The sequence below is a fragment of the Lonchura striata genome, chromosome Z (genome assembly GCF_050655825.1).
Source record: "Lonchura striata isolate lonStrDom1 chromosome Z, ASM5065582v1, whole genome shotgun sequence".
Taxonomy (NCBI): domain Eukaryota; kingdom Metazoa; phylum Chordata; class Aves; order Passeriformes; family Estrildidae; genus Lonchura; species Lonchura striata.
This window is the reverse complement of record NC_140740.1, coordinates 52,200,303-52,212,317: the sequence shown is the minus strand read 5'-3', so window position 1 is coordinate 52,212,317 and position 12,015 is coordinate 52,200,303. Positions and strand designations below refer to the sequence as shown.

Here is a 12,015-nt window from a genome sequence, read left to right as displayed (position 1 = left end):
TTTGTGGGATATGAGATGTGTACAGATACCCTGTTTTGGGCACTGCATGATGATATTTGCTTCTTGACAAGCACCAGGAGCCTCAGCAGAGTCACACCTAACTGAAGGAATTTTCGATTTTCCTCTACAGATCATAGGACTGCCAGGTATTACTAAATACACTGGTAAAAGTACAAAAATGTGGAAGATTTCCTACAGCTATGATCTTATGAACCACCCCTTGGGTATCGTCAGCAAATTTTTTCTTCCTTCAAATGATTAGAGGTCCACTGGTTTTAAGCTCACTGCAGTGACTTGGGGAATTTGTGGACTGATAAAATTATTGCAGGATAAATGCAGAAAGTAAACAGAGCCTGTAAGGAGCTTAGAACAGATGTAGGTATTCAGCAACTAGGGTCTGTTTGCCTTCATAATCTGTGCAATTATTGTGATTGAGGACACTTCTGATAAAACATTTCCTTTCGTACTTACAGTGTACTACAGATAGATTCAAGCAGAGAAAGGTACTTCATGATTGTAATGGAATTTCCAAGCAGAAAACCCAAACATTTTGCTAGATCAGGGCTCCTTTAAGTCTCATTTTATTTAGAAGTGGACAATTGCATGTGTCAGCTATTCCTTTGTTCACTGAAACAATCTTTAGGTCTACATCAGAGGATGTCAGCTTTAGTTCCTTCCTTTGAATTCTGAGAAGTGTGCATTTAGTTACCTTAAGCTGTGATTTACTTTACTTCAGTGTATCTTTTCGCCCTTCACTTAAGTGAACCTTTTTTAACAGCATTTATTCATGTTTATTCAGCATAAACTGATGGAAATTTCTTTATATAAGCATTATGTAACTCTAACAGCCTTCTGCTATTGCAGTATTTTCCACTATAAAGTATGAGTAACTACCCTGAGTTGACATAGTTGTCAGAGAAGACAGAGAAGAGCCAGTAAACAATTAAGACTTGCAAGTGGACTTTGAATACTGTGTTTATGACATCCTTCAGTCACAAGAGCAAAACAGGCACTGAAGTCCTAAGGCCTCACAATAGGGTTAATGCTGAATCTGTGTTCTGCCCCCATCCTTGCATTATTTGCACGATACAAATCTCCTTAGCAGGTGTTACCACGATGTAATTTCTGACAGCCACAATTCCGTGTCCTTTGGGATTGTGGCATTCATTGTGTTATCGTTTTTTATGTATTTTTTTTTTTTCCCAAGAAGTAACTACATTACCAATCTAGATAACAGAAACAACAAATGACATTTCTGTGCTCTGATGCTTTGAAAAGCTTGGAACATGTCAGAAAATTTTATGTTCAATAAGAAAGGAAGGTGGCTGTTCTTTCCACCAGATCTATTAGCCTCCCCAAAGAAGAAAGAAAGTGAATAGAAGCAGGATGATCATTAAAAAAATTATTGTTTCAAACTGAGGGCTTGTCAAAATTAGAGTTCATAACTTGCCTCCTGCTTTGATATTGGACCAAACTCAACAACTAAGAAAATATTTGCAGTGGAAAGCAAAAATTAATATTTAAGATGATTGTTTCTTTACAAGTGGTAGACAAAAGGCCTATGAACAGAAGGGGGATTAATGTAAGAAATAGAATAGTCAGACTCCTAGACTGTTAATTTGACAATTATTAACAGCTTAAACTATGTTCATAAAAACATCCTGTGGAAGCGGATTTTTTTCCCCACTCAGAAACAGTAATACTTCAGACTGAAGTTTAAGCATATTTCATTTATAAATTTCTAAACCAAATTAATTTAATCCAAAACCAAGATTACAATATTTCCTACCACTTCCTCTAAGACAGAGTAATGTTTCTCATCAATAAATATTGAGGCAGAGTAATGATCTAAGGTAGGGTGAATATTTAAAAGTAAGATGCTTATGGCTTATGGCTGTGAACATAGTTGAAGTAATCTTAGTATTATAAGGGTTATAAAAATATAATAAGAAATAATACTATAGTACTATAATATTATAATAATAAATACATATAGTATTTATTGTCACAGGGATAATAGCTAGCAACAGGTGCTTCTCATCTCTTGGTTAGGCATCTGAGGGTCTGCAGGTGTCTTTGCATGCTGTATGGGAGGAAATACTCACTTTTCCATAGTGACCACTGTCCATTTCCATCTTCAGTGTGATTTCCACAGCAAGGTACTTGTTTTATACAACAGTTGCTTCAGCTCAGTTTACTCTGCCTGAGCTCTGGTTCTTCAGTACTTGTGAGCTGCATGTCATAGCAGCACTCAGTGATATTACCTATAGTTTATTGGTTCAGCACTTGTTAATCAAACCTTGTCCACATCCTCTCTACAAAGAAAAGGAAAAGGAAATGGAGATGCTCTTCCTCTGAGAGTGTCTCCACCTGTGTTGCTATAACTGGCAAGAGAACAACTGTCAGGCATCACTGAGATGCATTACTTTTATTGGCCCTATTAATAGAGCTGTACCTGCTTCATTTTTGTTGACTGCTTCTGTGCTCATGCAAGAATTGGTGGATGTGGTGCACACCAAATACTTCCAGCCAACCTTACAGGATTTTGCCAGCACTGAGAATGGTCCCCGACACCTGAAGCAGGAGGCGAGCAGATTGTCTATCAATTGAAGCACTAAAGGGTTTCAGGTAATAGGTAAACATTATTGCACATATGAGGGTTTGGTACCAAACCAGCCAAGAGTACAAGATATGTTTCCCTAACAATATAAGGAATACAAACATACTCCACTTCTTAGAGAACTTCAGGTCTGGTATGAAGTCTGTTTTCTGCATTCTTCCAGTCTTCCAAGACTGCTGAACAGAAGTTCAGATATTTCTCATTCTTTCCACTGACCAGTGGAAAAGAAGTGCATATGCTATGCTTTTGCAGCATAGCATAAACCCCCCAAGGTCAGCAGTTCCCTATCTTGCATCCAGCCTAAAGCAAAATGCTTATGTGTGCAGAAGATGGCCTCAAGCCATAGATCTAAGCAGTATCAATCTCACCACCTTGAACTATGAGGACACACCAAGTCTTTAAACATTAATTTCCCCATAAACACATGTAATACGTACATTGAAGGAAATCAAAGCAAAAGAAACTGCTGTTAAACTAAAACATCGTGCATAAACAATTCTGTCACCAAGGAAAGAGAGTAGGGAAATCCACAAGATACCTTGGTGATTCTCGGGTTAAGAAAATACAACAGTGGAATACAGAGGCTCAGGTACCTACTGCTGGCAGCTAGACCTTCATGACTTTCATATAGCTACATCGATTTAAATAGATGAAATTCTGGGCTCTAGCTTTCAACAAAGTTGAAGAACTGGGAGGTTCTACAGAGAATATTTTGAAAGCAGAGTGATATAATCAAGAGCAGCTTGGCCAAAGGAGCTCAGTATGTACATGCCCTCAGATAGAACACAACATTCTGTAAGGCAAATATCAGATAAAGCACACGAGAAAAACCTGCTAGCTCAGCGTTTTTGTAAATAGAGAAGTGCCTTCCCCCCTCACTGTGGTTACCACTGTGTTCAGAAAATAACTCCTCAGCCCATCCCCCTGCTCTGACTGTACCACTACCTCCAGCTGACTGGGGTGACTGACAAACTGCATAACAAGATATTTGAAGTCATGATAGTAAAAATGATTTGCTATTATGCCCAATAAATGGTTTCCACTTGGGATTAGTTAATGGAGAAATATTTTGGGTACCTTTTGCTTAAGGGGTTTCCTTTGCTTGCAGGGTCGTTCAGAAAAAGCTCCCTGAACTTTGAACCATATCTGCAAAGTGAGATAAACAAGAGCCATATAAATACCACAGCTCTTTTCCCCACACTGTTTCCTTCTGCAGCAGAGCCAGGCAGAGCTGCCAAGAAGGGGGAGGAGGGAAGGGTAAGTGTGCTGTGTTTGCTGTGAAAGAGCTTCATGACTTAAGATTTGGCAGAGTGTTTGCTTGTTTCTTTGGCTGAAAAGGCTGACTGTGGAAATTTCCATTGGAAACTAAGCTGAAACTTGAAATATGAAGTATAAGACATGGCTCTCCTGCAGCTCACAAGGCGGACAGCTGTTGCTGGGTGCTGCATGCCAGTGCTGCAGAAGGCTGCTGTAAAGACAAGAAAGGATTATCAAAATGTCATGAGAGTCTCATGTGCTCATAATGGTTAAAAAGGCAGGCTGCTTTCCTGATGTGTGGAAAGAATGGAAAAAGGCTGTGTTGGTATATATTGGACCACAGTTTAGTCTTCAAAGTACTTTACCTAGAACATCGGGAAAGACTGTCAGGGACAGCTGGATTTCACAAATGCAGCAACAAATGACTCTTGTTTTAAAAGGTTTTTAATCCTTTAGGCTATGACAAGATGGATAGAACATGTATATTTATCAGAATTCATTGTGTTTTTAATCCTTTAGGCTATGACAAGATGGATAGAACATGTATATTTATCAGAATTCATTGTTTCCAAACTATTTTGTGGTCACTGTCATACTTAGATGTAAGTGGTGAAGTTGTACAGCTCCACAACCTAGGACATGCTGGGGAGCAGCTTTATAATTTTATATGTTTATAATTTTCAGTATTTCTTGATAATGTGTGTTTAAGCCAAAATTGAGATGTTAATGGAATAAAATGAAAAGGTAATTATAGAATTTCTTATATGCTTTGAATTTCATAAACATTAACTGGACTAAGTATGGATATGAGATTTTATAAGATCTGAGGATTCCTGAAATTCAGTTTTCATTTCTGGATTTTGCAAAATTGTTTCTTGTACCTGACTTCTTCATAGCTTTTTCTCAATGGGATCCAGATACTCCAGACTGACTTGTAAAAATTTTGAAGTATTTTTTATTATTTTCTGCTGTGTTCTGTAGTACTTACTGTGTACTGAAATCCGCTCTTGGTGTGTGTACTTTAAAACAGTGGAATTACCCTGTAATCTGGAGTGAACTGGTCTAGATTCTTCCTGACATAAACAGGCTTACCACAATTTATTTCAAAAAACAAGAAAGAAGGTCACTTTAAAATCACTGAATTGTTAAAAATTGTTAAAAAGAAATTACAAAGAGAAAGATTAGTAGTATTAAAAAAATTCCAGTGATTCTGAATATTTACTTTTTAGCTGTTCAAACACAGTAACAAAAAACCACAAAAACCTTCAAGCACCAAAAAGAAAAAACAGCTGCTTCTATTATAGAGGAACTCTACTGATAAACCAAAGAAATTGAGTAGTAAACAATGTGTTCAAATTTATTCTTACAGGGTTTTCTCTTTTCTTTTCTTTTCTTTTCTTTTCTTTTCTTTTCTTTTCTTTTCTTTTCTTTTCTTTTCTTTTCTTTTCTTTTCTTTTCTTTTCTTTTCTTTTCTTTTCTTTCCTTTTCTTTCCTTTTCTTTCCTTTTCTTTCCTTTTCCTTTTCTTTTCCTTTTCTTCTCTTCTCTTCTCTTCTCTTCTCTTCTCTTCTCTTCTCTTCTCTTCTCTTCTCTTCTCTTCTCTTCTCTTCTCTTCTCTTCTCTTCTCTTCTCTTCTCTTCCCTTCCCTTCCCTTCCCTTCCCTTCCCTTCCCTTCCCTTCCCTTCCCTTCCCTTCCCTTCCCTTCCCTTCCCTTCCCTTCCCTTCCCTTCCCTTCCCTTCCCTTCCCTTCCCTTCCCTTCCCTTCCCTTCCCTTCCCTTCCCTTCCCTTCCCTTCCCTTCCCTTCCCTTCCCTTCCCTTCCCTTCCCTTCCCTTCCCTTCCCTTCCCTTCCCTTCCCTTCCCTTCCCTTCCCTTCCCTTCCCTTCCCTTCCCTTCCCTTCCCTTCCCTTCCCTTCCCTTCCCTTCCCTTCCCTTCCCTTCCCTTCCCTTCCCTTCCCTTCCCTTCCCTTCCCTTCCCTTCCCTTCCCTTCCCTTCCCTTCCCTTCCCTTCCCTTCCCTTCTTTTTTACTGAATGGAACTAATATGCTGCTGTGTTTTCTTACGGGAATTTCAGACTCTGAACTTTATTTAGGCATTGGCCTTATTTTGTTTATTATCTCTCTTCTCAGGTAAAGCCCAACCATGTGGGCAGGTCTGGGGCTAGTTCTGGCCCTCTGTCTCCTCCCAGTAGGAGGGACAGAGGCCCAGAACTGCCAGGAGCCCCCAGAATGGCATATTGGGGAGGAGGATCCGATGTGGAACTCCAGAGGCTCAGTGACAGTGGTGGCTCTCCTCCAGGCTAGCTGACTATTGTGCCTGCGGCAGGCTTCCAGGTAAGTGTGGATCTTGTCCCAGTTTTTGTTATCCAGCTGAGACTGCTACATGTGCCCTGCCACAGATGCATTCCCTGAACTCTAGCTGCCCCAAATGCCACCATCACAGCTGGCATGTGTGATCCAGTCCCCTGGCTCACTATCAGCAGAAGAGTTCTGTGCCAGTGGGAAAGATTCTTTATCTCTTGACCTGCTCTTGACTGGCAGATTGTCTTCTCCAAATTAGGTTCACAACATAATAAATAGTATGATCAACTTGACATTAATGAAACCCAAACCACAGGAACTCCTGACAGAAACAGCAACAGATGATTAATGTAGTAAAAATGGTGAAGCCAAGAAATACCAAAATTCTTTAAAATGCTTAGGTTACCTGAAATAGAGAGATCTGTGATCACTGATTTCTTATGTAAGACCTGTAGGGGAAAAATAAACCCAACATATGCTTTTAATATGGCTTTCAGCCTGTGTTCAGAGATCCTACATATATTTTAAAAGTCTAGAAGTAAAGGTAAATACCGTCCTTTCGAAAAATTGATGAAGCATTCAAGGAAGTCATCAGTGTTAGGTTTTCATCCAAGACCTGGGACACTGGTGCTCAATTTTCTAGAATTTGCTCCTTGCAAATATTTAGCTATCATGACAGTAACAATAGTAATAAAATAATTTTAAGCTGAGCCAAACAGGAATTGCATAAAGCTTTGATTATTTTAGGAATTGTGGAATTATTTTGGCTTAAAAATTCATAGTACCAGTTTCAGATTTGGATTTTAGTCACAGTGAGAACACCTTAGTTTGCCCCTCTAGGCTGCACAACTTACATATCATAATAGGCTTTGCAACTTTATTAAGAATTTCATTTAAAAACATGGTGGTAAATTTGTGAGTCCATCAAAGTTAGAAGTGGGCTTTGTGTTTGACTTTCAAGGTAGTTGAGTTTGGATCTTAAAATTTTAGAAAAAAATTAGACTCCTCCATATTCTAGACTATTTCCTGTAACTGCAAAAGAAAAGCTTCCTAGAGCAATTCCATAGGAAAAATAGAAATGAAATGGAAGAAACTCCACATCATACAGCTGTAATAAAAGCAAGATGGAGTATATTACCTTTTGTGTCAAATATCATTATTCTCTAATGATTTATGGTCTTGCTTCTTTTACATTCCCACTAGTTTGGAGGACCTGCGAGTAAAGTTAGAGAATGAGGGATTGGTCAACATCTCGTATGTGGTTGTCAACCATCAGGGAGCTCAATCTCGGCGGGAATTTCACCTACTAAAAGAACGTGTTTCAGACTACATTACTGTCTACCAGCAAGATGAGCAGCAAGAGGATGTCTGGACTACTTTAAATGGAAACAAGGACGACTTTCTCATCTATGACAGGTGTGTGCTTACAGACAAACTTGGGAAAATATCTGCATATATTTTGAATAATGATTTGCAAATCTTGATATAATTTCATTGATGTGCAAATAACAAAAACATCATGCTCAGCTTCTAAGTTGAACTAAGTAAAGTTCTAGTATTTACTGGAAAAACAAAGTTACAAAACCAAAATCTGCATTTGCATAAGTAATTTTGGAATATTTTTTTTTCTTTATAATTACCGTGTGTTTAGATGAACATAAGTGAGGATAAAATTTGGTAACATGTTCATGGTTTTAAAGTGTTTTTATTTGCAGATAACTTCATTACATCCATGCATGTGAAAGTAGAATCTTTTATCTCATGGAAACTTTTTGATGAGAGTTGTTGAAAATGCCATGTAGATATAAGGAAAAATTAGTCTTTAGGTAAAACTTTAAACTTCAGAGGAAAATTGCTTTTTGATATAGGATTCTGACACAAGTATATTTTGGCAGCACCAGTAGGAACTGTAGTTGAACTCTCAATTTTTCAATTTTGATGTGATTAATTACTTGAAAAATCCTGCACTTGAAACATGTCTACCCTTGTTACTTTATATTACTGTAATGAACACTCCAAGTTCATTTGAAACATAAATAAGCTTAATACAGAGTTAGAAAGTTACTATTTTTCTGTTATGTGATTAATTTAAACAAGTTAGCTACATTAGGTTTGTAGGATGAAAGTAGCAGTGGAATGAATGATCTTGAATATTACAGCAGCAAATATGCCCAAGTAAGGAAGGCTGATGTAATACAACAGACAAACAGAACAGTGCTGTATTTCATCTGGGAGGGGGCCCAGACACCTTTTCCAGAGCATTTGAAAGGTTGACCAGTTCTGTGCTGTCGACACACAGGGTATGTGTACATGATGAATTAGCTTAGCACTAGCCTGGCCATGATCCGTGATGGCTCTAGGAGCCTGTGTTCTTGTTGTGCCTTAGCCATGAAAGCTTTGCCTGCTGCTGGTCCTAAATGTGCAGTCCACACGTGGGGAGCTAAGGCCAGGGGACTGTGTGTTGGCTCTGAACAAGCCGCCCTTGTGTACAGGTTCTGCATTTTCTCCAGCTCCTTTGAGCAGATCAGTTGTGTAGTCAAGTGCATATCAGAACACTCAAGTGCAGACATGGGGCAAGCAGGCACTATAACAATCCCCTCATGAACAATAAACCAGTAATGCAGGTCCACCACAATTCCCATCCCAGTCAAAATACTGTCAGGTTGCATAAAACCGCTTGGTAAGGATGCAGCAACCACTCTGCAAAGAACCCTTCTCATTATCCCAATGGATCTGAAATGAATGCACCTCTGCCAGTGTTTGTCACTAAAGGACAGGCCTCTGGCAGTGCAACTACCACATTGGCCAGAAATCATGCTTCACACACTGGCCAGTGCAGGTGAGTGGGCAAGCATTTGTCATTTATCAGGGAAGATATCGGATTTGCCTGTGAACTGGAACAGAAACACTCCCCATGGAACAGTACAGTGTGGGTGGATTGATGCAAGTAAAGTTAAGATATCATAAGAAGAGAGATTTAGTTGTAGGTATTTGTAACCAGAGTTCTTTCTCTCCTTAGATGTGGACGTCTAGTGTATCATCTGGGTATGCCCTACTCCTTCCTGCATTTTCAGTATGTGGAAGAATCTATTAAGATTGCATACTGTGAAAACAAGTGTGGAAACTGCTCTTACATGGTATTTTCTTGTCTCATTCTGTATATAACAGAAAAGTAGATTTGATTGGTATTTTAAAAATTATTTCAATGTGATTAATCCAGAAATATAGTATTTCAAACTTACACATTTCATGCATCTTGACAGATAGCTTTTAAACATTTTTCTAAGCTAATTAGATTTGATTTAGAATACACTGATTGATGATTTGAATTCCTTTCCTTGACAGAAATGCAAGTAATTGTCAGAAATGTAAATGCAATCTTGGAGAGTAATTGTGTTTGTAGAGCCATAGAGGTAGTGAGCAATTAACTACTCTAATTTTGTGGGATGGATAATTACATATTTTTTTAAAACCCAGGAATCAAACTCAAGCTGGTTTGCATTACTATTCATTGTAGTTTGCATTGAAACACAGATAAAAGGTGACAAATTATTGTTACTGCTATAAAAGAAGGGTAGATTTCTTTAACGAGAATCATTCAAGACCAGAAATACTTTTAAGGATTATCAAGAAATATACATACTTCATGGAAGTTCAATGAAAATAATAATTTTTGATCCCATTGTGCAGTGTTCTGGCTAAATGTAGACCACAGATAGGTCAGATGTAGGATCTAGCATAAGAATATTTGTTATTAGCAGTTACTGGAATTATAATTGCTAAAAAGCCCTGTCTAGTTGACAGTGGTTTGACAGTACAAGGCTATTTTTGATATGTTCAGCAAAATAGCATAAATAACTTAAAAGTGCCTTTCATACTCTGTGAATATTTTACAACTAGTTTAATTGAATACAGTGTCCTGTATTTAATGCAAGCGTCTGTTTTGCAGGAACCTGATGTTGAAGGTGTATGTGAAAACATCACTAAAAAGGCAGTAGAAGAGCTGTCAGAGATAGAACCCAAGCCAACAGGTCAGCATTCCCATCCCAACCTGCACAGACATGGACACCACCAGCGCCACCACCGCCACCACCATCACAAGGGCAGTCGTGATCCCAAACATGAGAACCACCAGGCTGCTGCTGAAGCTGAGAGACATCATCCTCACAGTGGCTGGCGCCACAGGCTTTTTGGCCACCACAGACACGATCAGATAGGCAGTCAGGAGCACGTAGACACTGACCCTCCAGGAGAAATTGTGGAAATTCCACAAGATAAAAAACTACGAAAGAAAGGGAAAAACAGCTGCAAAAATGAGTTAACTTGAAATTGGCAGACAGGATCAGACTCTACCTCTAGTAGCTGATCCTGTCATTGTCGACACCTTCTGTTTGAAGAGCTAGGGAATTCTGTCACCTGACAGTGTCGTGGAGCACTACCAAATTCTTGCAGGTGACACGGGCAGCTGGCAGCAGAGGACGTCACTGAGTCTTGACAGTGCCGTCTGCTCTCTGCTGCCTGACATTCATCACCAGCAGGAGCAAGTGAAACTAGTGACACCTGACAGTGACAGGAAAAGGCGAGGAACTGATCCTGAAAAAAAAACTAAACACCTCCCAGAAACAAGGGAGTTACACAAACTCAGTTAATATAGTTGCAAGAGGAGAAAAATGAACAGATTAAGTGTTTCTATTGCCCCAAATTCAAAATTGTGCTGACAGGTATGGGTATATTGCAAAGGAGTGAATTTTTAGAGCAGAGCTTTTAGAATTATTGAATACCTGTCAAATTCCATCAGTGAAAAGCTTAATGATTTAAAGGAATTTGGTTGACCCCTAGTTTTTTTTCAGTTCCACTGAGAAGGTGTCGACATTCTTGATTAATTTGTCTTTCTTGTTTCTCTTCTAACATTCTGCTTGCATTTGTGAGGACAGGAGCATAAACTATGATCTAGGGGCTCCTGTCTGATGTTTTGCAATCAAGAACAGAAGATAACCAAGATGGATACATTAATCTAATAATTTTTTATTAAGAAGACAATATATCTGAAAGTTGAGTTTGTTTTTTTTTTTTTTTTTTCTAACCTGGGGATACAAATAATGTACAAACAAAACTTCTAAGCAATGTGACAGAATAATTCAATATAAAAAAATGTAATATACAGACAGTAACTGCTTTATTTTCAAGTAACAGATCGATAAACTTAACTCTGACAAATATTTCTCAACAAAGCTAAGAGCTTTGTGACTCTTAGATACAGTAAGAGGGTCCATTAATACATACTGCTACAGCATCTAAAATCCTGCTAAATCAATTAGATCATCCTGAAGTGAGTAGTGTTAACAACTGAGAGTCAGAATCTAAAGGAAGATGGGATGAAACAAGTTTAATCTCGGGGTAATGTTGATCTTTGTTTATAACAGTGCTGAATTTTATAAGTCTGTATCAATTATCAATCTTTATCAATTAACATAATATACCACTTAAACTTGTATAACTTCTTTGTCTATAGCCTAGCATTCCTAATGTTTGATTAACTGAATGGAAGTAAATTCAATTGTTTGAAGGATTTCTGGATGAAGAAGAGAATATTCATGAAAAGAACACTGCTATGAAAGCATACACCATAATAAATGATGGTTTAATAGGGAAATTACTACTCCTACAAAACCTGAATCTTTTTATTGTGAATGCTGATTAGCAAGAGAGTAGCTGTGAATATACTCAGAATGCATGCCTTTGGAATGTTTGACAGGAATGTTTTCAATAAAATGTACTTTCTTCATATCTTGTTTTTATTTTGAGATGCAGAATTTGAAACACTGAAATACTTCATGTCAT

The 12,015-nt window shown here is 38.2% G+C and overlaps 1 protein-coding gene across 1 annotated transcript; it reads left to right on the top strand.

Annotated features, from left to right (window-relative positions):
• The first annotated feature begins 3,822 nt into the window (after positions 1–3,822).
• SELENOP (selenoprotein P) lies at positions 3,823–11,961 on the top strand. Its single transcript, XM_021553860.3, has 5 exons — positions 3,823–3,877; positions 6,004–6,207; positions 7,378–7,590; positions 9,194–9,311; positions 10,124–11,961. The coding sequence occupies exons 2-5, from the start codon at positions 6,017–6,019 to the stop codon at positions 10,781–10,783; spliced, it is 1,182 nt and encodes a 393-aa protein (XP_021409535.2). The 5' UTR covers positions 3,823–3,877; positions 6,004–6,016; the 3' UTR covers positions 10,784–11,961.
• The last annotated feature ends 54 nt before the right edge of the window (positions 11,962–12,015 follow it).